This window comes from Phoenix dactylifera, chromosome 18, assembly GCF_009389715.1.
Source record: "Phoenix dactylifera cultivar Barhee BC4 chromosome 18, palm_55x_up_171113_PBpolish2nd_filt_p, whole genome shotgun sequence".
NCBI classification, from domain to species: Eukaryota; Viridiplantae; Streptophyta; class Magnoliopsida; order Arecales; family Arecaceae; genus Phoenix; species Phoenix dactylifera.
In genome coordinates this window covers 5,790,393-5,816,832 of record NC_052409.1, presented here as the reverse complement: position 1 = coordinate 5,816,832, position 26,440 = coordinate 5,790,393, and the positions used below count along the sequence as shown (strand labels likewise).

The following is a 26,440-nucleotide window of genomic DNA, read 5'->3' as shown; positions in this document are numbered from 1 at the left end:
GGCTCCTGTCATCTACGGACTCTCAGCTCTCCACGGCAAGTTAGCCCAGCAGAGTCTGGTCAACCATGATAAGTCTCTGATCTCGGCCATACCTCCGACACCAATGCAATGATTCGCCTGGTAGCGTACTGGTTCGGGTCGTACGACGCCCTCACCGCCGACATCAGCACAATGATTCGTCTGACCGTACGCCGACCTGAGCCACATGCCGAGCAGTACTATGGCCTCGCCCTGTTACATCACAGGTAAACCGACCCCCACCTATAAAAGGGAGCCTTGGCTTCTCAGGAGGGGGTTGGAAAATTCCGTGCCCTACAAACACTGTTTATCTTCTCTCTACACACTTTGCCCCCTCCCTGACTTGAGCGTCGGAGGGCCGGCGCCGGAAAACCCGGCCACCGGCTTGCCTGCAGGCACCCCAGACGGTGGACGCCGCCCGCTGACGGATCGCCGCCCCGCCGTGAGGACCCCCTGCTCCCTCTCTCCGGCCACCCCAAATGGAGGACGCCGCCCGCCGACTGGTCGCCGCCCCGCCGTGGTGACCCGCAGCTCCCTCTCCCTCGACCGAAGATTGCCCCCGGGTCCAATTTCCAGCAACAAGACCTAACATATCAAATCCAATCCTTACAATTCTTACCTACTCTTTAACAAAATGATTTAAACAATCGATGTTAAAAAAGAACTATTAAGTTCTTATCCAAAATCATGACAACCTAAAAGGTTCCAACCCAAATAGATCCTTGCACTCATTGCTTGAGTTGGATCAAAGCTTCGACCCACTCAAAGTTTGGTCAGAAATTTTAAATCATACTTGACCCTAACTAAAAACACTTTGATCCAAACCCAACCCAAATAAGCACTAACCTAAGTACGTTTAGTAGTAATGGGGCTGCTACGCGGGTGGGCTGGTCCCTCCCCCTCCCCTCCTTTTTTTTTTAATCAAAAAAAGAAAAGTACGTTTAGTCAATTTTTGCCACCTCAAAAAAAAAAAAAAATTCAAAACAAGATGCCGGTGCCCTGCACATAAAATTAGAACTGTACCTTCTGATAAATTGAGAGACTAAATTTGCAAAGACTATAATCATTCACATCCAAATCCCTCTAAATAATTTTCTTTTAGTTAGTTACACCAAAACTCAACATCTATAGTTTAATACTACATTATTATTATTATTATTATTTCATTTTTTATTGTTTTTCCTTTATATAAAGTTTTCATTTTCATATATATTTGCATATTAAATGAATTCATTTTGGCTCATATATCATTGTTTACAATGCGATTAATTTGTATTTTCCAAAAATTATTAAGTATTTAGTTTAACATTTGTTCAAAATATTCGGTATATTTTTATTTCTTACAAGAAAACTCCACAATACGGACGGTGGCTCCGGCCCCCCGTTTTTTTTTACTCTCCTTGTTTCTTCTCTGAAATCTTTCAAAATTTCAAAGGCCGCAAAATCTGAAAACCTAGAAATTCCAATCTTCTCCTCCAAACTGATTTCCTGCTCAGCAGGATATAATCTTTGCATAGCAAGCTGGGGCATCCATCATCCTGGCATCCTCCAATGATTTGAGTAAAAATCTGGAATTTCTTCTTGATCCCATGCATGTATTCAAATCAGGTTGGTTCCATCAAAAAATATGTAATGGAACACAAATACAGGCATATTCATGACAAGCAGGCTGGCACTAATCTCAGCAGACAGCGTTGAGCATCGAACTGCGTTGCAACATAGAAGCTCCGACAGACCAAGAAGGCATAGCAAAAGGCAAACCGAAGCCCCCAAGCGAGAATTTTATACATCCCCCAATTTCCAGGACAAAGCAAACTGACGTTCTCCGACTCTAATTCACAAGCTAAGCTGCTCCGATGATACCTAGTTCACAGTATTGAAGATGTGAATTGTATCAAGGCATTGGAAAATTTTTAATATATGTATATATATAATAAAAACCCTTACAGGACAAGCATTTCCAACGGGAGAACCCTAAAAGACCTATACATAATAATCTAACCAAAAACAAAGAATCCTCATCTTTAAAGAAAGGCACCCAGTTTGTTTGCCTTGACTGGATGCGGCGGTCGGAAATCCTCCAGCTGAAGATTGGAGCTCACACGGATCTCATTCAAAATAGCTTCCCCTTTCTCAATTTCGATCACCTCTAAGATGCTGCCAAGAACTTCGGATGCAAGCCCTAGTTCTAATAAGCGCCCAGGCTCTTCCCCACCTTGGTGGATAAGCTGTCCTATCTCTCTGAGCGGAACCACATTCTCCAATATAACTTTTGCAAAGATGCGACCGAGAAACTCTGCAGCTCTAGGAGCATCATTAACAGCATCCTCCAGCGAGGTGAGAACAGATTCAAACCTGGCAAAAAAGTGAGAGTCTGTAAGATTTCATTCATCGAATCAAATTTTGCTTCTGTATCTTTATTTGGATTTAGCAACTGGCATTCGTACCCCTGGATGAGTTGTACTTGATCAAGCAAGCTATCTTGAGACTTGCAAAGGTTGACAAGCAGTGCAGCCAAGAGATCCCTCTCCATGTCTTTCCGCTCGAAGGAGTCTGTGACCCACAGTGATATCATGGCAGGATAGAAGTTCGGGCAATTCAGCTCTTTGATGCACAGAGATACCTCCCCTTCATCTCTGGCACTGGTGAGATGAAAAGAAAAACGTTTTTTCAGCAATCAAAATATAATCAAGATAGAACATTTGGAAACAAATCATGAGAGATACAACCGACATTTCAACACAACATGCATCACGATCAGAAGACAGGGCATTCAGGTCCTTGAGAATCATAAACCAAAGCATGAGGTCTGAGAAAGTTAAAATTCATTTCAGAAATACGTACAACCTTTGGACTTATAAAAAAGAAGCCACTCAATACCATAATAAAACAAAATTAATACAAAAAAATCACAAAAGAACCCAGGACAAAACAAATATGCTTCTATGGAGACAGATCTCAGCCTCCCACCCTGGCCCTCACCCAAATACCCCAATTGTTCAGGGAAAGTCATGTCACCAACCCTGGGCGTGCATAGACAACTTATGCATCCAATGAAACCATAGAAGAATAGCGTATTTTTGGGTCACTCCAGAATAACTTTATATCCAACATAAGTCATAAGCTTGCTTCTAGTTAGGGCACAGTAGTTACAATTTTCCCACCAGAAGTATAAAGCATATCTCAATACTTGCATCGTTCCAAAAGAATTTTGTATGCAACATAAGAACACAAGCTTGCTCCTAGTTTACCTTAGTAGTAACAATTTTTCCACCAGAAATTGAAAAGTTTGCTTCTTTATTGGATTTATGAACTAAAATGCCTCACTGATCATGGTAAAACATCCAACTTTGACCCTTTCTAACAGCCAACTCAATGTCTAATGACCCTTGTCAAAATCATGTGGAAAAGCTTTTGTTTCAGATCATTGACAGCTTCTAGTAATTTCCATTGCTTTTGATGACATTTGGGAGAGAAGGAAAAAATAGACAGAAGAGGAGAAGATACAGGGAAAGAAAGGGGAAGCAGCTATGGCTGCTTATGCATGAAGTTTGACATTTGAATAAGATGCATGTGAAGTTAGTGATATTCAAAATAATTAATTCCGCGAACTACATTAAAATTAGGAAAAAATAATCCAACATACATAAGGAAAAGAAAAATTTCAAAGATTAAGAAAAAATCATCTCACAAAAAATCTGCTAATTTTGCATAGTTTCCATATATATACACACACACATATACATATAAATATATATGTGCATGTATGTGTGTATATATGTATGTATATATGTTTGTGTGTATATATGCATGCATGTATGTATATATATATATATATATATATAAATATGCGTATATATTCATATATGTATATGTCTGTGTGCGCATGCATGTGTGTATGGGAGATGCTACACTTGGCTGGCTCCCCACTCAAATATTGTTAAGTCTAGATCAGAAAATATCTACCACCTCAAAACTGCTTACACACCAAACGTCAAGTTGGAGACTCCTAGCCTATGCATCAAGTGGTCAAAAAATTAATACATTTTTTGTCCATTTGATGCATAAGTTGGGGGTCTCCAAATCACATGATTTAGGGTGTATAAGTAGTTTAGAGCTAGTTGACTACATCCAACAACTCAGATCACTAATGCGGAACCTGTATCGTTCGATCTAGACCTGACTTAATTTGAGAAACTATCCACTCGAGCATAGCCAAGCTCTCTCTCTCTCTCTCTCTCTCTATATATATATATATATATACATATATATATATATATATACACACACACACACACACATACATACATATACTAGACATGGAAATAAGGAGGCAGGAGGCTATACTGCTACAAAAAACATATGGTCGCTACCAAAGCTTATTAAGGCAATCAAGAATGAAAAGCTAAGATCATAGTCTAGCATACAGAGAAAACAGCAGGATGATCGGTAAAAGAACAAAAATTAGCGTTTAAAGAAATAAAGCAAACATAAGAGGTCCAAGATCATGCTGCACAAACAAGAGGGAAAAGAAGAGATTGGGAAGACACATAAAAAACTTGCCACAAGGAAGGTGGTGCATTCTATTAGGTCATCTGCCCATGCAATTGACAGACCAGTAAAGAGTTCAAGTATAACCAAAAACCCATATAACAGAAAAGATTGTGAGAGGAAGAACAAGGAAAGAAAGAAAGAAGAAAGAGGCAGGGCTGCTAAGTTCTTTTATAAATTAGTCATTAAACCATCCATAAACGGCCCATTTGGGGCTAAACCCTAAGACTCCCCCCCACCCCCTGGAATAGAAATAGAATTTGAAGTAAAGAACTCAAGGGATCTTAGCAAACTCTGAAATGCCTCATCATATAAAGATGAAAAGATTAGTAGCTCAACCTTGATCAAATGGATTGCGGTGGGATTAGCAGGTCGAGTGCCACCCAAAAAAACAGAGCTTAACAACGTCAAGGACTGCTAAAAGATTTTTTTTAATGTAAAACCAAAGCAATATTAAGAAGATCCAGACAAATTTTTTGATGGTTATCATAGTTAGGCGAAACATGAAGAAAGAGCAGCTAATTTGAGGTTGGCAACACAATTAGGGCCGTCAAACAAACAAGCTGTTTGCAAGCAGCTCGTGTTTGACTCAAAATTCAGCTTGAAATTGGATTACTCAACTGGTAAACGAGCTAAATATAAGCTAAATTTTTGAGCTCAAAAAATAAATAAGCTGAACACAATTTAGATTCAACTTGCTCAATTTTAGTTCAATAGAACTCAAAATTACAAATAATTAAAGTTAATATATATTATATTAGTATTAAGCATATGACATGTTGTTGGTCAACTATGATCTCTACTCACCACGAAAAAAAGAACTATGATCTCCACTAAATTTAATACTAAAATCTTATTTCTAGTCAAAAACACACCCTCAATTTTGTGAGATGTACTTCTACCTTTCTCAAGTGTATGAGGTGCAAATAGTTTTAAGATATGAGTGGTTATAACTAGAGAGTGGGGGGGCAGCAAACACACTTAAAGCTATCTAGGGCGAACAAGACTTGTAAAAAGAGACAACAGTAGCCATTGCATTGCATTCAAATGGCTCAGCTTCTTATCTTTAGAGGTTACCCTAGCCCCCAAGCAGCTCCTTGCCCTCAAGGTGTCACAAGCCACAATCCCACAACCATTCTCAAGTTCCCTTTCCTCTCCATTCTTAATCATCAAAACTTCTAGTCAGCAAAACATCCTCTCCAGCTCAATGACATCAAACCTTGAGATCAAGGTTCCCTAATTTCCTCCTCCCTTCCTGTTCTTCCTCAACAACATACAGCAACGCATTGGGACAAGGTCATTCTTTTCTTTTTTTTGCTTCCTTTACCAAATGTCATGCCATTAACAAAAATGGCATAGTAACTGTAGCATTGTCTGTTGTACCAATACCAAGCACCAGACCGATTGCTCAGCGGCACAAATCGATACAGGCCCGCGTCGTGCCGTGCCAGGCCTGTACCGACACAGTAGAGAAGGCGGACAGGGCAAATGGAAGAAAAGAAAAGAAAGAGAGAAAGAAAGAAGGGGGAGAGAGGGAGGGAGGGTTTGAAATAGGGGACCCGGCCGTAGCCGCCGCCCTCCTGTCCGGGCGCCGTCCTCCCTCCCTCAACCTCGCTCCCCCGCTCGCTCTCTTTACCTTTCTTTCCTTCTCCTTCTCCCCCTCTGGCAACAAATTTTGTTTTCATTGCCGAAATCGTCCCAGTCCACCACCAGTACGGCTCGGTACGACCAGAACCGTCCGATTTGAAATGATTCAACTGACCTTGGACTGTAGTAAGCAATAAGATAGAAGTCTAGATTTTTTTTTTAATCAAGTAGAGATCTAGATGTTAATTTTGGAGTGCGCTTTAGTACGTTTTTCTAGCTTTTATTTCTTGCTTGCTTGCTAGCTGTCACGAACTTAGCGGTCTCAATGCGGTCCGTGCGGCACAAGTGCCGGCCTACTCGTCCAGCTTTAATGCAGCTAACTCAGCCCACCCATATGGTAATAGCAACATCTTCTTTCTTCTCATCCTCACGGCCACGTAGGAACCCATCCAAGCTAGCTCGAGCTTAGCCTAGTAATAAACAAGCTGAGTTTAAGCCAGTCCATCCTAGCTCGAGACAAGCTCGAGCTGACCCCATAACATTTTGAGCCAAGCTCAAACCAAGGCCAACTCGCTCACATTCAGCTCATTTAAACCCTTAAACATAATTCACTTGTCTAAGATTTACATTGTGTTTGGTTGGGGTCATAAAAGGGAGGATGGATTGGGTTGGAAAGATGGATGGCTCCCATCCACCGCTTGGTTCAGAAAATCTCAAGAAGGATGGATGAAAAGAGAAGATTGCCCATCCATCCTAGGCCACCAATTTGCATCCTCCTAATTTGGGAGGATGCAAGAAAGGATGGATAAAGCACGTGAGAGGTGGATTTCTACATTGACAAAATGACCACTCATTAATTTTTTGACAAACCCCTAATACTTCTTCGCTTTTTCATTTATTTTATTTATATATATTTTTTATTTTATCTATACTATTAACCCTATGCTATTAAATTTTCTTACTAATTATTTCAATTTTAGTACATAAATTCCATAATTATAACTAAATAATTAGAATTCTCTTCTATTTTTCTATTTATATTCAATATTTTTTAGTTAATTATTTATATAAATTTAATTAACAATTAAATTAAATTATAAATTAAATAATTATATAATTAATATAAATAAAAAATAGATTATAAAATATTTAGTTAATTAAATTAAATTAAAATTAAATATTTACATAATTTTTATATAATTATAAATAGATTAAGTTTATATTGCCCTACTTTTTTAGTACAAATAAGTGCTATAAAATGATAATAATAATACTTTTTTATCAAAGGATAATTTAGTAAAATGTCATATAAATATCATCCACCTCCCTTTCATTCCTTCTATACCAAATGGATGAAATCATTCCAATCCATCTTTCTATGTTTCACCATACATACGGAAGGATGGATGGGTCCATCCTTTCCTATCCATCCTTTCTCCAATCCATCCTTTGCACCACATTGAGGATTATTATTTAACAAAATAACACACATGCTTAAATCTCATGATACAGACCTTCAGAAACCCCAACATATCGCCAGAATTTGACAACTTTTCCATCAATCAGTTATCAAGCATGGACATAATTCCACAAGCAAACACATGCGTGTGCAGACCCACACCACAAGCAATCACATGAGCACAAAGTTTGAGCTTGTTTATTTTATTAATGTGTAAATAAAGATGATAATATTAGCAATGTTGTTAAAAGTGGCTGCCTAGGCGCTTAATTTGGTTAGGCTGCCTAGTCTAAGCCCGCTTAAATCCTACTTCTTTAACGTTTCTTTTCACATTTTCTTTACCTATTTTAACCCCATATGGGACATGTAGGAGGGCAATGAAGGCTACAACCAACCTAATAGTAGGTAGTGAGCTCAAAGCTATTAGCAAGCCAACCAACAGCTACAAGTGGCGGCGGCCAGCACTAGTGCCAGATTTATATTTTTTTTCTTTCTTTCTTTGTTAGACCGATCTCTTCTTCTTCTTCTTCTCCTCCTCCTCCTTCCTTTGATTTTTCTATTCCTCTTTGTTTTCTACTCCTATCTCTTCTCCATCTAGCCATTCTCAACCTTTTTTCTAATTTTTCCTCTTTGTTCTGCTTGCCTCCTTGATGGTTGGTCGTCGGCTGTGGCCCTACAGCCTATTGGCTGCTGCATCCTGTCTTCCTCCCGCTTCTTGCTAGATGCCGGCTAACTAGCTATGTTCTACAGCCTGCTGGCTGCTACAGTGGGAGCAACACTGTTGTCACTCTCCTTCTAGTGTATTTTGATCTTTGGACTTTTTTAAGTATGAAAATCAGGTTTCATAACGCTATATATGATGAAAAGAGATTATATATGATATATGCACATGCTTATTTATGCATATGTTTAAAAATATGCATAATAAAAGCTTGGAAGGATTTCATCCTTAAGCATCCACTTAAGCACCTAGGCGCCCACGTAGTGCATACAGGGTGTCCAGCACCTAGACCCACATAAAACCATGAGTATTAGTTTATCCCCGTCAGTTGAAGCTAAGCAGCCCAAATGGTAGAGAACAAAGAACATAAAATTTTAGGATTATTATATTACTAAAATTAGTTAGGAACTATGTTTGTTTAAAGCACCCATTCTTATACACTTGTACAAAGCTATTAAAATTGAGTGTAATGTCAAAATTTTAATACAATATATTGCCATTATATTTGCAAAATTAAACATTTTTTCATGTCAATGCATGCCAAGTGTTAGGGCGATTTGCATAGTATACGCCTTATGGCACAGGCACAATAAGTGATTCTTTAATCCTCACATAAAGTTTCACTAGTCAAGAAGAAAAACTATCAGATTATTTTGGACAATATGATTGTCAATAATTCATCATGTCAAAACCATGATAGTTGATTATTAAAAATATATTGAATGAATAAGCTAAATTAACAAATCATGTTGAGACAAGAAATGATCATGATATGAAAAATAATCACAGCAATTATTCCTAAAAAACAATTCTTGCAACTTTATAGTAAGTAGTATAATTGTGGCTTTGACAAACAAACATAGAATTTAGGGTACCTTTTGTCAACATAGTTGTTCAATCCATCACAAGCATTTTAAGGGTTTAAACAATTCTTAAAGTCTAGAGAAATCAAGGCTAAGACATAGTTTAGTCCATCACAGGCCTTTTCTTCTGAACAGGCTTCCAAATGCACGATTTGAAGAAAAGGCTCATGCTGGACTACGTCCTTCGCTTGAATCCTCAGTCCAGAGGTCCAGACCTTGCTAATATGGCCTGATCCACTAGTCAACCCTTTTTTAACTTGCAAGGATTCAAGAAGCATTTAAAAACCAAGCTTGTGATAAGTGCTAGGGCACGAAATTCTCACAAGCGCCAGTCCATTCCTTGCAATCACCACCTCTAGCATTCATCGATGTCACCCTAGTCCTTCTCCTCATCACCTCTCAACCAAGGCCCAGTGTCCCTTCCACCCCACCTCCCGCACCTCTTTCTCACTTCATTGGTCACCAAAGGCCCATCACAACTACTCCACCCCTCCACTACCAAAGACCCAGCACCACTCTGCCTCCTCCAAGGATGGACAAGGTTGCTGATGAGGAGTTAAAAATATGGAAAGAACTATGATTATGCATAGACCGTGATAGTCTGTATCTAGTTTCTCTAAGGTCTGATTCAGGAAAAACAACTTTTATTGGCCTCTTAGGAAAGGACAAAATATGTTAACTAATCTTTGCTTTATACAATCTTTGTTTATGTAATCTTTATTTTATATGATCCCTTGACCAATATCATCATATGTGCCAGCCTGGTACATAACCTCTATTGTATAATCTCTATTTTCTTACAGTATCCAAATACAAGTTAGGATTATTAAATTGAACATTTTCGCTTCCAGGATATCAAGCCTCATCCAAGGGAAGAAAATCTGGCTCCTGTTTCTTGGGGTATATACCCCACGCACCCAAACAGGCCCCCATAAATAATCATTAAATTGAAGAAGTTATTTGATTGTACTACCATTGGATCAGGTACCACGCAAAAAAGGCTACTAGCTGATTGTGGAAGACAAGCCAATAATTTAATGGAAGTTATCTTAGAGAAAAATATTTTCTATTAAAGTTTGTATGACCATAGGCCAATAGAAGGACCTAATACAGTGGCCCAACAAGAAGGTCCTGATTCGGATCAAAGCTATAAAATCCTAGCGATCCCAAGATCTTAAGATCCACGATCTCATGATCCGGATAAAAAAAAGCACCAAATTATCTGAATCTTATTCTCAGTTTGGGATTAATTAGATCATAAGATCTAAATCTGAATTATGCATCATAGATTCCCTTGGTTCATAAGATCCAACTTTATCATGTCACATATTAAATCATATAGAAGTACATTTTACAAAATTGGACTTTGTGGCTAGTTGAATTTACTCGTTATTCTTTAATAAGTACAAGAACGTAAAATTAGCAAGCTCGTTAGGGTGTTAGAAGTCAAAGATTTAGAGTTAATGAAATTCAGAACAAGAGTCAATAAATACATATTTTCACAACTACTTGTTAAAATCTTTTTCATCAGAATATTTTGGTAAAAAATGAATTGATAGGTTGTGTAGAAATACCTCAAATAACTCAACATGATGTTTGTTTCACCAAACATGCTAATATGGGGTCTATGGTGGAACCTGAACATCTGATATGCATGTCCTTGTATTCTTCATTCATCTTCATCAACTTTATAATCGACTTACTTAACAATTTTCATGTTTCTTTTATAATTTTAGTTTAAAAAAAATATTAAAAAAAAATCTTTCAGTCTGCAATTCAATCCACAACCCAACCAATTTAACCAATTCCACATTTTTTGTCTCAATCCTGATTTTAACAAGATAGTTACAGCAAGACTTATCTTTGAGAAAAGTTGACCTTAGCGATGGCTACGCCTATATCAGATAGAACAGTAATTCTTTTTCTAGGTGATATGAACAGTGATCAATTTTCTATACTAACAGATATATGGGCTCAGGTTAAGCAAGAAATCCATTAAGAGAGGAACTTCATGTTCAAACTTTTGTACTTGCAAGTCAACAAATAGGTCATATGACAAGTGATAGTTACAAAGCAGAAATAAGTTGGCAAGCTTGAAGTTGTAGGAGCTTGATGAGCAGCAGGAGCAAAGGAGAAATAATTTGCAAGCTTTAAAAGTTTGGGAGCTCGATGGGCCAGGATCAAAATGTTATTGGTGAAGAGATTTTAAAATGAGCTGAGACTCATGAGCAAGAGGTTTGTATCATGCACAACCCTTGTAGGATGTATGTTAAGTAGCCAGTTTTGCTTTAGATCAAGGTTTGCCAGACCAGTACCGAGGCTTGTACCAGCCAGCAACTGGCTCGACACAGTACGAGTTAATATCATCCAAAGCCGAGCATAGCGCAACAAGGAGAGGGAGTGTGGGAGAGAGGAGAGTGAGGTAGAGAGAGAGGGCAGGAAGGAGGGAGAGTGAGAGGAGGGAGAGGAAGGAGAGGGAGGGAGAAGAGAGAGAGATAGAGAGGCTGAGCAGCTTCAAGCCACCAACAAGAAGCTTCGAGAGCTTTGGATCCAGTAATGGGGACCGAGAGAAAGGGAGATGGAGAGAGAAAAAGACTCACTTGTAAGGAAAGTTGGCATCCGTCATTGTTGTGGACTCGGTAGTGATGAAGGGCTTCTTCCAATGGGGAGTGTCAAATAGAGGAGATTAGGCCTTCGAACAAGGCGGCCTCTTATAACCCAAACCAACCGGTTGAACCATGCCAATAGCCAACTGGGCCAATTTGGTACAGCCCGAACCAGCCAGTTCGGCACGGTTCGGCTTACCTACCTTAGATACATCATGAATAGAAGTGGTCCTAAATTTATTGCATCTTAATAGCTTTATTTTTTTCAGTTACTTTCTACATTATGTGAGACTAAAAGGTTCCAACCAAATCTTAGGGGCTTCTAAAAGCTTCAGGAGTTTTAGCATTCAACAACTGAGAGAAAATGTCAGCATAGTTCTTGCTCAAGAGATATATGGGCCCTGAGTTGTCTGAGTCAGCGATGACTCATCCCAATCATCAAATAGAGGACAAGACAACTTAATGAGGATCATATCTAATGAGAAGGCTTACAAAGTTGTGTACCCCTTCATCTCATAGCCAGGATAGAGGGATGCTTAGTTCCTCTTAGGTGCATGAAGAAGAAAGCAAAATTGGAAAATATAGGAAACGAAAGAAAGCAAAGGAAAGAGAGAGAGGAGAGCAGGAAACAAAAGAAAGAAGAGGGTGATTGGCTGCCGAAGCTATCTAACCACCTTTCTGTTTCTACTTTGTATATTTCCTTATTTTCTATCTTCTACAATTTTGATTGTACGCAAGTCCTAGTCACTGGAGCATCTAGTTTAGGTCTTCTGTTATAGCATAAAAAGAAGGATGCAGCATAACAAAGTTTTCATAAAAAAAGTACTAATTCCAGATTTTTTTCTTTTTCTTCTTTGGGCTCAAATGGATCGTGGATAACTAGATACGACTACCTCCACAGCATGGTTTTCAGTATCTAACAGTATCAATCCGTATCAAGCCTATTGACTTGCACCAGTAGGGAACTGATACTCAGTATGCACCCTTCCAAGTGTCAAAATCAAGAATCAGATCGTACCAACGTAGTACTAGTTGGGTATCGGCAAGTGTACCAAAACTAGTATTGAAAACTTTTCTCCAGTGTATTATGTGTTTCCACTGGCAACTTTTTCTCAGTAAGAAGGAACTTATATTTTTATGACAATTGTTATAACTAAGGGATATCTTTTGCGTTGGTTTTTAGCACTTGACCATACCAACTGCCGTTACTATGGAGTTGATACCCCATACATCCCCTGGAACAAGTGTCGGTTGCAAGAACTAGACCATGCCAACCCTATACCAGTTGGGTATCAATACAAGAACTGAATTGGTGTTGAAAACTTTGTTATTTTAAATTATTTTGAACCTCTTCATTTGAAATTTGGCTTTTCCTTGGTAAATAAATTAGATATGCTGAAATTATAAATAAAAATCATAACTTGTCGCTTCAGAGTTCAAAATATTAACAAATAAATGTTTGTGATATGTAATTATGTATTTCTACAGTATTTGTCTATTCATTGCAATATCCTCATATCCGTATCATGAATGCTCACAATTTGTCATTTTGGCATGTTCAAATAATGCATATCCCGATCAATCATCAAATTCCATGCCCCTGCTTCATAGGTAGAGATGATACACCGTTCCTTTAAGAGCGCATGTAGAGCAAACCTTCTGCTATTCTTAGCTTGCTTTTTATATACTTACATATTCTAAATTATGCTCCAAGAATAAAACAACAAATGAAATTATGCAGAATCAATGCATTAAAAATTTAACTAGTATATTGGATATTATATTCTAAACTGTAGTTGATATTAAAATGAATATGAACAGAATTATACCAATATCAACTGATAAATAATTATTTAAATGATTGAGCAAATAAAATGGCTGCTAAAACATTTGAACTTCTACTCCGCATGATAACATTCTAGTCTGAGCTAAACAATTCAAGCAGCACTAAAGTGACTACAAAAATTGAACAGCTTCTTAGAATGTTTAAAAAAGTGCCACTTAAGTGAGATATGATATTTATCTCTTTATCTTGGCGGCTAAAATTCTCTGACACATATGGAAAGCTAGGAAGTCCAAGGTTTTTTGAATCCATATGCTTGACTCCCTTGAAAGTAGTAAATAAAGCTTTCTCATTTATGGATTGCCAGATTGAATCTCTACAAAACAGTTGGCTAATATCCATTGATTTTGCTCCACATCATATCCATTGATTTTGCTTGACTCTTTGAATACTTTCTCTAATGATTGGGAAAAATGTAACATGGATGCAGGCACCAATCTTACGGGTTCTAATGCAGAATTAATAGCAGGAAACTCAAATGGTGATCATACTAATAGCCACTATATTGTCTTGCCTTCCTGCACTGCTGAGCAAGCTGAAGCACAAGATTTCAAAAAGGGGATATTATTGTTGATGCAGATGAATGTCTATCATGCTATCCTGGAAGGAGATGCATTGTCCATTGTCCAGCTTCTGTCTAAGGGTTCCAGTAGTCCTCCTTGTCAAATATCCCATGTTTTTGCTGATCACAGAAGTCTCCTCCAAGAATTTTGTCACCTCAATATCTCATATTCTAGTCATTTCACAAACCATTGTGCTCATTTATTAGCAAGTTATGATTTGCAAGCCAGATATAATTCTTCTTGGTCTCTCTCATATCCATCTTTTTTAGCTTTTACCATTGAGAAGGAGAGGAACCACTCATGTTTTGAGGAGAATTAGTTAAATGAAAACAGCCTAAGGGCTTTCTACCAAAAATAAAGTGCCACTTCAAGCGGCGACGCACTGAAAAACTGTTCAAATGACTGCTTAAGCACTTAAGAAGCCATTTTCAATACTGAATTAGGGAATGTGAAAAAGATCACTAGTTGGTAATATAAGTTATGTGGCTGGCAAGAGAACTATTCTGATGTGGTCAGGCAGAGAGTGCTAAACCAGCAAATAAGTTAGAAGGTAGAAAAAGGCGAAAAAATTAAAGACCAAACATAGGCTTATATCTTCGTCAAGTAAAAAAAAAAGGATTAAGAATAAACGATGTCCAATAACTCGACCAAATGATAAGATTCTCAACAGAATTATAGCAGTATGAATTATGGCATAGAAAGACAAGATGACACAGCATCATTTTCTGAGAAGCATGGACAGAAATATTCAAGGATGATATAATTCAAAGAATTGCATATGGACAAGAAAAATATATGTGGCTAATAATAAAGATAAATTTAAATATCTAAATATCCCCTTCGGAAAGAATGAAAGGTTAGCTGCAAAATGGGCATGTTAGTAATCCCATAACCATGTGTCATTATTTACATGGTTAAACTTTTTACATGGTCATAATCAACCAAATTTGATGTTGACCCTAAACAGGAAGTAAGGGTTACAACTCCCATGCAGCCCTATTATTGTTTAACCTCTGTTTGTCTAGTAATTTTTCCCAGTAGACACAAAACCAATGGTATGCATGATGCATGATAACATATATATTATTCTGCAAGTAGTAAAGGAAAATAGATAAGACAAAGATGTTACCTATAGAATTCCCTTATTGCTGACATTGATTTTTCACAAAGAACCTCTTCAGATAACTGTTTTGCTTCAGAATGTGCACCTGCACTGCCACTTAAAGATCCCTGTGCATGACCTGCAGGAAGGATAGTTGCTGCAGACCTATCAGAAGAACGATCCAAAATCTTGTCCCTGCTCCCATGGTAAGTATTACAATCTTGAGGATTCATTACATCATGTGGTGCCCCAGAGAACCTTTCTGGCATATGTTTTGGCATTTCTTCTTTTGAGCTGGCAGGTGTCCAATCAGGCGTCCTATTGTAACCATTTGGACCTGGTGGCATCCTACGTTGGTCACTGGGAGAAATTTCAGCCAAGGGAACATTTGAGATCAAAGACGGTCCTCTAACAGACATACCCCTAGCAAGTCCACCTTGGGGGCCAAGGGTAATTGAATCATCATCAGAAGGCCTTTGAGGAAGGGGAAAGGACCTTCCAGATGGATGTCTATCCTCCAATCGAACATCTTGAGATCCATACCCACGGACCTGAGGTGGCAAATTGTTTATATTACCAATCTGGGAGCTTGGAGAAGGTACTATAGTGGATCCCCGTGTACCATAGTCAATGGATGGTCCTCTTCTTGAGGCAACACTAATGCCAGAACCACGGGCGGATCTACTTGCTTGAGCTTGTCGTTCTTGAGCTGCTTCTCTGTGCACCTCTTCAATTTTCTTCGGGCCTTCAACTTTCCTTCTTTGTTGCCATTTGTTCTTTCTCAGATCAATTGCATCCCTTAACAGGAACCTAACCCGAGATGATAGCTTCTGATGTGTTGATAGTTTTGCCATCATGTCAAAATATGCATCCATATGTTCCTTGGCCCTGGGATGATCTATCATCTTGCCAATTGTACTCATCAACTTGCATAAGGCTTCAATATCTTCCTCATCAGGATTCTGATACTGCCCGAGCAACTTCTTGATGCATCCATGCATAATTTTCTCCGTCAGCATTCTTTTCTTGTACAATTCACCAATTAATCGAATATTTCCCAGCATACGCCTCCGTGCCTTGATCCTTTTCTCCTCCCTTTCCTCTTCAGATTGTTTAGCCTCACCTTCCACTTCAGCTTCATTAGCTTCAGCTTCTTCTCTCTCCCCTCTTTCAAATTCCTCTTGGCACTTATTCAGAAGCAACCTTTTAAAAGTAATCTTCTCCTTGTCATCAGTGAAATCAGGTAATTCACTAGCAAGATGGTAGCAGAAATCAGCATACATCTCACAGAAAGTTGGCTCCGTCAAAGCTTTGTCAAAAATCTGCGAGATTACACCAGAAAGAGTAACAGTATTATCAATATTAACTTCTTTGACTTGCTGAAATAACTTCTCAAAATTCTGAGGCGTCAACTTATTCAGTATGGCTTTTAATCGTCTTTGCTTTGTCTCTTCCTCATCAGTCACTTTACCGACTAAATATCTATTCTGAGTTTTGTGCATTACTGGTGCAGGAGTTTGAGGAGAAGGTATTAACCCTCTCTGAGTGCCAGGAGAGCGCTGCCACCTGTCTGCATCAGCACCATTACGTGGTATCCCTACCTGAGACGCCATTGCTTGCATTGGCCCAGAAAGAATGCCTCCAGCAAACTGACCAGATGATTGCCCACGTGGATGTCTTAAAACCCCATGACTGACTCCTTGTCCTGGCCGAAAGTTCATAACAGCTCCTCCATGTCCAACCTCCGGCCGAAGGTCACGTACAGAAGCAAAGGAACTGGATGCCTTCGTCCATTTATCATCCACAATGCCGACCATATAGCGCTCCACCCGGGAAATTCCTGGAGATCTCTCTGTAATCCTTCCGGGGCTTAGAAAGGTTTCGCGGTCAACAACACGGGAAACAGCAACCGATGCACTTATAAAAGCATCAGCTATATCAGGTTTAATCTCAAACCTTTCAGGAAGATCAGTACATTGCTCTGAAAATGTTAACAGAAAATCCCTGGAATACTTTCTGTTCACGGTCTCATTTCTGTCATCATCCTTATATGTCTTTGCTCGACTGGCTTGCTGTCCATTCTCAGGTATTCTCAACTTTGGAGTTGAGATATCAGCTGCATCTTCCCAATCATCCACTTCAACTTTGCTCCGGCCATCTCCCTCACCAGCAACAACGTCATTATTGGTATCTGCAGTCACATGTTGGTTAGCATCCACTACTACAGGACTATCCACACTTTCTGCGTTACTGGTAGTTTCATGTTTTTCCTCAGGACCCTTGTACGCATTGTAAAGATCTGAAGTTCCTGCAGCATCAGCTTTTGAGAGAATTTCCTTCCTCTTCTTCTTTTTTCCAGAAGAAGGCTTGACCCTGGGAGGCTCTAAAACAGGCTTGTCCTTTGGCCCATATGACAAAACTGAAGCTGGATCTTCACTAGACAGCTCTGTAACTTTTTCTTCCAGTTTCTCTGTCACCTTAGAAGTAACAGGGGCTGAAACAGCTATCCCTGGTTGCAAGACATCAGGATTACTCGAGCCAACATCCTGGCTGTCTATTTCTTTGCTTGTATTTGCGATGGCATCTGGAGAGGAAGGCTTTTCTTCTTCAATATTTGAAAATGAAAGGTGACTAGAAGAAACTGCTTCAGCTTTGGTGAAGTCCGAACATGTCCTAGCAGAGATGTCTGATTCCTCAGTCGTCTTCTCAACCACCAAGCTTTGCCCCACTGCTTCATTGGAGGAACCGGACTGTTGCCTTTCAGCATCAAAAGATCCACAGGCAGTCAAAATTTCTGAATTATCTCCTCCAGCCCCATCTTGCTCAGCCAACTCAACTGGTTTTCCAACTTCAACACATTCTGTAAAAACAGATTTTCGATATGGTTTAGCATTACCAGTATCTCGTGAGGAATCACTAAACACTTCAGTTTCCCCATGTTCCTTTTCTGCATGTGCTTCTTGTCCTGGTTCAACATCTAACAAGATAGAATTGTCCTGACCAGAAGTAGGATATGACTTCTTAGGTACAGTCTCATCCATCTCAAGACCCAAAGAAGTTGATGTCTCGGCAGAACCTTTCTCTTCAAGTAGAATTCCACTGTCAGCTCTCAAACAAACATCTTGTGATATTTCCTTCACCAAATTAACCCCAAATGATTCTGACTCAGTAGGGACTAATTGACTTTCAACAGCTTTAGAATTTCTAATTTCACTTGAACTTTTTTGTCTCAAACTAAGTGAAGACAAGCTAGTGGTAGCAATCGACATATCTGCCCCTGAAAATTCCTGAACTTTCTCAGAGTTTCTGGACAATCCATCTGCAGATTCAGAAGCATCTTTCTGCACCATTCAATCATGTCGAGAAGTTACAAATAGAAATTGCATTATACATAAGAGCAGCAAAATATATCTTCAACAAGATAAGATGAAAAGAGAAGGAATAAGAAGCATTCAGAATGTCAGACCTGTTGCAAGTGTAGTGAATGTCCGAGGTCCCTTTTATTAGGCAATTTGTGGTTATCCTTCAATAAGTCCAATTTTTGGACAGGTTCTTTTCCTCCGCAATCAGTTCCTGTCTCACCAGGTTCAAAATCCCCATGAGGAGTAACAGGAACTGATGAAGTTGTAGCCTGTGTGGTCTGCAATGACTGAGAAGCTGATTTGGACTGCAGAACAGAACTTTCTACAGTGATCTTCCTGTCTCTTTGTGGATGAGAAGCCGTGGCTTCTCCAAAATGCTTTGACACCCTAGGTGCTTCGGCATTGCTTATGGGCATGCTAACTGTCACTGAAGAAGTTCCAGCTTTATTTCCCTGCAAACCAACAACTGACTTTGCCATCCCCTGAACTGGAGCTGATGAAGCAGAGACTGGCACAGCTTCCACTTTCAGCGATTCAGAAAGACTATGCAGAGGAGGCCCATATTTGCTACCAGGCACAGGCTTAATGACAGATGGATTCGTGATTGAAATGGCTTGGCCACTCTGGCCAACTGAATAGCTATATCTTGGTGCCTGCAAACCAGAAGGCATTGGACTGCTTGTCAAAGGAAGAGAAGTGGAGGTATGGAAGAGCATCTGGGATGGGTTATAGGCATTTGGTTGCAATGGAGGACCGTAATGGGAGGGAGTAAATGGCGGAAGAGGTTGAGATTGAGAGGCTACATTGGGCAGGGGCCTTTGCCCAGTAAAACTGCCATCAGTATATGAGTCTGTCCTTTTACCAAGTCTCAACTCCTCATGGGTCTCTGGGTGAGTAATCCTTACAGTGATCTTGCGAGGAGCACCAAATTTTCCAGGCTGCTGTTGCGCAAACTGTTGGGTGGGAATACTGATTCCAAGGTTTCCTAACTGAGGAGGCAGTTGGTGACCCATTTGAGATGCAAAGCCCAAGCTTTGTCCCTGGTGCATCATCGGTTGAGGCTGCAGAAGATGAGGCTGGAGACCATGAAGAAACATTTGTTGTGGTACTTGGGCAACATTTCCAACAGGTAATGTCATAGGCATTTGCAATGAACTTGCTGCAACACCCTGTGACTGCAGCTGAGGATTGGGGCCACCAAATTGCAGGGGAACATGGGGCTGTTGAAAGGCCATCGGCATAGATATCCCAGCTATAGGAAGAACAGAAGATTTGGGTAGTGGTACAGCAGGGGCAGCTGAAATTTGTGAGTGCATATCCTGTTTTACCTGGGCAGGAGGTAGAGACCCTCCAGCATTAGATTGGCTAATACCACCTGCATCCTTCTTAGGAGGTTGTGGCTGCTGTGGTCCAGTGGGTATAGGCACTTTGGATGCTCCCCTAAATGAACCATGGCGGCCCTGCATGATGGAATTCAAAGATAGTAAATAATGATGACAAACTGAGAATTCACAAAAATGTCAACAAAGATTGCAATGACTTCTATTAGGTATCTATTTGACAATAATCAAGATTTTCCTATGTAGAACTTCAACATTTGGATAAAATGACCTAACCCAAGCCAGAGAATATCTGCTTGAGATCGATCAAAAAAAATATAAAGTGAATGTTTCAGCTAAATTTGTAAAGCTACCAAGTGATAAAGGTCATGTGCAAGATGAACAACTACAGGAATATAATGTCAGTTCACCTATCATCAAAGCAAACTTAGTCTAGATATCAATTTCAATCCCACTTTTTTTCTTTGCTCAAAAGTAAAATTTAAAGATCCAGTACAATATCTACACACCTGGGCCTGCTTCTGCTCATCCAGATTAGGTGGAGCTGAGGAAGTCCGAGCAGGAATCTACAATGATCATAACAAATTTTGCCAAATCAGAAGCTACATTGCAAAAGAGCATGAATAAGAACCAACACAAAACACAAAATTCAACTTGAAGCAAAATGCGAGAAGTATACCTGCATTCCATCCACAATACCGGGACTTATAGATCCAAATTGAAGAGTAAATGTCTTGGATCCATCACCTGAAGGAAGGAAGCAGTGAACCAAAAAGACTGACAGGATGATAAATTAAAAGAATAGTTTCAATGCATGAAGATGACCCCCGAAAAAATCATCAGTTGCAGAAAATCAAGAACCAACTTGCAAAAGTTATCAGAACAAAGGAAAGACGTCTAAACCTACATAATCCACTGGCATAAGCATTCAAACAACAAAGTGAACAAATGCACAACAAAGTACCTTTGGCTGGAACCACAGGGGTTGCGGAATTGGAAGGTCCTGCAGCAGACTGAGAAATTGGAGCCCTTGGATGGGCTCGGGAGTTTCTTGGGATGGGTACATCCACAGGTTTTGAAGCACTTGATGCTGGTGCATCAGATGGTCCTGAACAAGATGATAATGAATAAATTTAAGAGGATAGCACGATTCTTTTATTTTTTGCATTCTAATCTACTCTTCATCATAATCTTCATCCAAGAAATCAATCAAAACACGTAAATTTCAATAAAAATAATAATTATAGAAAAAAAAAGAATTTGGACAACCATGAAAGGGTGGCTGGACATGGCCACCATTCTGCGCGCCCCGCAGAGCAACGGGAGCTGCAGGGGCAACAGCATCACTCGCCCTCAAATTAGATGAATTCGCCCTAGACGACCCTCCTTGTCCATTTCCGGAGTTCTTGAAACTGGAAGACAACAACAAAAAATAATAAAAACCCTAACTTTTGGGCGCCCATGTGCCCATATTAAACGAGAAGGCCTATTTCATCAAGAATCATGGGGGCGGCAGCGAAGATAAAATCTTTACCTCCGATTCGGCAAGATGTGTGGGTTGTTCGACGAGGAGGGAAACGAAGAGGAAGAGGAGAGTTGGGGAGGAGGGGCGGAGCCGCCGCCCTTCCCGCCGCTGCCGCCGGAATATCCTCTTTGCTGGCCGGAGCTGCCGGAACGATCGGTCTTCCTCAGCTGCTGGCCCTCGCTCTTTTCCACCTTGGATTGATTGAAGGACATAAATCCGCCTTTCTTTCACCCACCTACAACACCAAGAAAATTCAGTCTCAAAACAATAAAAACAACAAAGACGAAAAAGATCCCAGCAACTGATCGAAACCAAACAAACCCTTAGATTTTGTCACCGTCAATCCCACAAAAAACAAAAATACTAGAAATAACAAAAAGATTCAAAATTTAGCACAAGAAAAACCAAACTCTGAGGCATCGGGGAATGCCGGAGGTCGATATCGAGGGCTTCAAGATCAATCTCTCACCTGATGCCTCCGAAGAAATAGACTCGCCGATTCGGGGAACGATTAGGGTTTCCCCTCAGAGAGATGGGGAGGGAAAACCGTCGAATAGGTTGAATGGAACCATGAGGAGACCGAGAGAGAGAAGGGAGAAGCAAGAGGTGGGGAAAAGAGAGAAGCGAAGAGTCGAAAGAGCTTATTGGAGAGAAAAGAGAGAGTATAAACAAAATTATTCAAAAAAGGGTTTAAAAAAGGTTGACGAAAAAAAAAGCGTAGTGGTTCTGTGACGGTGCTCCAGGCCAGTCACGATAAGAAAGGGTAACAAACTCCGAATCCAAGTCGTTTTTGGATTCTTTGGGGTCGAGTTTCGGATTGCGTTCGAATACTGAAGCGAACTTCCGAGTTTAATTCCCGGATCATGGATGCATCGCATAACAATAATTTTAAATCAAAATTAATATAATCTACAGGTCCGTCCCTTCTCTCCCTCTCTTTTTTTTTAATTACTTAAGTGAATCTGCTTCTCGCTAGTAAAAAAGTCCAGAACAATTACAAAACAAAACACAATCCAATGCCTGCAGCACCCGATCAGAAGGATCCCAACATACAAACCCGAAATGGTGGCTGCATGGAAGGCAACCTAGTCTAGAGCACTGTTAGCCTCCCAAAATACATGCGAAATTCGAAATAAATCTAACTCCTCTCCCATGCTCCAAATGTTCCAAAGTAGTGGGTGCAGGTCCGACCTAGCATAAGCGGCACCCACATACGCCATGCTGTAATATATATATATATATATATATATATATATATATATAGACACACACACACGTATATATGTATATATATATAATATTCTAAAGAAATAAATTTTATAAATATAAATTCATATAATAGAATAATAAATAATTTTTCAGAAAATTAAATAAAAAAATTAAGTGCAATGTACCAAATAATTTTGGTGTAGGAGCATTGAGTCGAAATCTTCTTGAGCATGTGGTGGATTGAGTCCATGTTTGGGGCATATCAAGTCACATTGAGTCTGTGGCATTAAAGAGTTCTTAATGTATTTGAGGTCTCGTGTGATATGGGAAGAGTCTTAAGTGATTTATACTCTATTTTCATATATTATAAAGAATTCTAGCCTAGTAAGAGCCTTATTTAAATTAGAGTTGAATTAGTCAAACATTTGATTTAAATTAAAAGAGTCTATGTTTGATAGGAGTCTTGCAACCATCTATCCTCATTTGGGTCAAATTCAGAAAATAGAAACGAACTTTTTTTTTAGCTTTTATGGCATGAATTGTTACATTAAATGCAAGAAAAAATACCGATAAGTTCCTAAACGGCTTTCAAAAATAATTTTTTAAAATTATTTTCTCTAGATAAGTCCAAGAAAAATTTTTGTAATTAACTCTATCACGGATACTCAAACTAATTAATAGATTTATAAAATAACTCTGAATTTAATTTACTTTTGTACGTGTGTGCGGACTCTAAATAGACAATAATTATTTTCTTAAAGCTTAGTTTATTTTTTATAAGAATAATTAATAAGACTCCAATCAAAATTGAAATTTAATTTGATTTTTTTCCTCTGCATCCGGAGAGGGAAATATTCTTAAAAGAAACTTTTTTCCTTTTGTAAGGATCGAGGAAGAAAACTTTCCGTAAATAATAGCTTCCTAAAATAATTAATGACTTTCTAAAATAACTCTAAATTTGAATTTTTTTTCCTCTATATGTTTAGACTTTAAATGATCACTAATTCTTTCCTAAAAACAATTAACAAAGTCCAACTCAAATTTGAATTTTCTTTCAAATTTTTCTTCGCATGCATTGAATTAATTAAAGGCTTTGTAAAATAAATTTTTGAAAGAAAAATTTTCATAATTAACTCTAATAAGGCTTCTTAAAATAATTAACAACTTTCTAAAATAATTCTAATTCAATTTTTTTCACTGTGTGTGTGAACTCGGAACGGCCAATAATTTTTTCCCTAAAATAATTAACATTAACAACTTTTTTTTGTGCTAAGAACTTTCAAAAGGAACATTAACATTAACAGCTTTCAAAAAGAACTGCAAATTTTATTTTTTTCTAAAATAAGAAGCCTCCCGCTCAAATTCGAAATTTTTTAAATTTTTTTCCTCTGTGTACGTGGAGGGAAATATTTCTGAAGGAATTTTTTTTTCCTTGACATGAATGGGGGAATATTTTCTTGAAAAAAATTGTAACTAATGACTTTCTAAAATAATTAATAACTTTGTAAAATAACACTAAATTTGAATTTTTTTTCCTCTATGTGCGTGGACTCTAAATGGTCAATATTTTTTTCTAAATTAATTAAGAAGACTCAATCAAACTCGAATTTATTTTTATTTTTTATGAAAATAAAAAAGTAAATATAAATTTATTTAATAAAATAATAAGTAATTTTTCTAAAGTATAATAAAAAATAAATTATTACATCGAATGTATTTAATAATTCAAAAAATAGAGGTGAACATTTTTTAGGCCTCCCACTCATTTCGTTGACGTCACATATTGTTTCCTATACGTAGTGTTTTTTAACATATTTAGATACCTTTAACATATTTCGATAACATTCAACATATCTAGATTAATTATTAAAATTATGGATATTTTCTAAAAAATTTTTTTAAATTTTTGGATAGAGATTGAGTTTTTTTCTCTTTTTTTTCTATTCAATAGGTATGGAGATTTATGATTGTCAAAATGAACTCTCCAATTCGCAACTAGACTCCTTCAATTACATGGTAGGCAATTTATAGTAAGAGAAGTTAGCAAACATTTTCCCAAGGATTTATTTGGATATTTGATATTTAAACCTATGAGATTGGGTTCAAATTTTCATCCTAGAAAATAGAATTACATATTCTAGAAGTGAGAAAATTCTACAAATCAAAAATATCATCTTGTTTTTGGTTGCAAAAGAATTAATATACCAAACCTGACAAGATGGATATTGTGGGTATATGACTGGCCATTAAAATTGGTTGTATGTTTGCACCATATACATATCGATGAATGCGACTTGTAGACCGCTCATAGAAAGCCTTGGAAGGCTATCCAGCATAAATCAACTAATTGCAAGTCTTCAAAAAGATATCTTGTACAAGTTGAATGGTAGTAGATCGTCAGAAGAAACATCTCATGCAAGCTGAATAATAAGAGATGCTAGAATGGTGTCAATCTTAGATCGAGTGTCAAGGAATAGGCTGAGTACCAAGATGCAAACTGAGTACTAGAACGAGGTTTGATTCTTAAAGGGACCATCTTGGTGCAAATCGAGAGAATAAAAATTATAGGACTAGGATAAGAAATTTAGGGTCCGTTTAGCAGAGCTATTGGCAGTAAAGCTTTTAAAAGTAAAACTTTTATAAAAAGCTATTTGTTGTTTGGTAACAACATTTCTAAAGTATTGTAAAATTTTAATATGTATTTATTAAACAACCTAAGAATATATTTTGGTATGACAAAATGACCATAAAGAATATTGCATAGTATTATACAACAAAGCATAATAAAATATTATATGTATTAATACATAAATATATTATATAATATAATATTACTTTAATGTAATGTAATATTATTATAATATAGTAATATAATATTGTATACTATAGTGTAATAATATAACACAATTTGATATTATATAACATAATATATCAATGTATTATGGTATATTGTAATATAATATAATATTTATAGTATAATACGATAATAAAAGTATAAAATCTTATAATTATTATCATTTTATATTAATATTTTATTAATATAATATTTTTAGGAAGTAATTTTTGGAAAAAAGTATGGAGGCATACAATCATACTTGCAAAAGGGACATTTTCTGTAATTATAATATTTTATCATGAGTATTTTGATAAAAAAGAAAAAAATTTATAAATCAAAACAGCTTTTCGACGCATGCTAAAGTGATTTTCCGAAGAAGTTTCATTTTGGAGCTTCTCCTAAAAGGCTATTTTAGCTTTACCAGAAGGCTTCTTTCAATTTTTTTATCAAACACTCATATTCCATCTAAAATTACTTTTGGAGGATAAGAAAGTGTTTTGTGACCCACCAAAACCCTGCCAAATGAGGCCTTAATAGAGTGAAACTTTAAAAGAGTGGTTGGCCAACAGTTACCACTACCCAGAACATGAGTGAAAGCAATATCTAGAATATGGGAATAGTAGAATACATGGTACCATGCACAACAATAGATTAAAATAGCCTACATGGGCCAAATCTGTGAGGACAAAAGCCAAAACTAGAGAGTGGCACCTATCCTAACTATTAATAAAAGCCACCCTATGAATGTCGTATTGTATTGTATAGTAGTTTAGGGCTCCCTTTTCGGTATAATGAAGACCAAATTTATGTTGTTCTTTATGTCAATGATAGTTTATTTTCCAACAAATTTTATGT

The 26,440-nt window shown here is 37.9% G+C and overlaps 1 protein-coding gene across 1 annotated transcript; it reads right to left on the bottom strand.

The window, feature by feature from the left end:
• Window positions 1-1,764: 1,764 nt before the first annotated feature.
• Window positions 1,765-22,288, bottom strand: LOC120104413 (eukaryotic translation initiation factor 4G-like). The gene is made up of 10 exons (XM_039115504.1): window positions 22,010-22,288; window positions 21,550-21,775; window positions 21,285-21,427; window positions 20,980-21,123; window positions 20,695-20,762; window positions 20,525-20,581; window positions 18,780-20,135; window positions 15,341-18,654; window positions 2,466-2,660; window positions 1,765-2,373 (listed from the first exon to the last, which is right to left on the bottom strand). Exons 2-10 carry the CDS (start codon window positions 21,750-21,752, stop codon window positions 2,043-2,045), a joined length of 5,811 nt encoding a protein of 1,936 aa, XP_038971432.1. The 5' UTR covers window positions 21,753-21,775; window positions 22,010-22,288; the 3' UTR covers window positions 1,765-2,042.
• Between the last annotated feature and the right edge of the window lie 4,152 nt (window positions 22,289-26,440).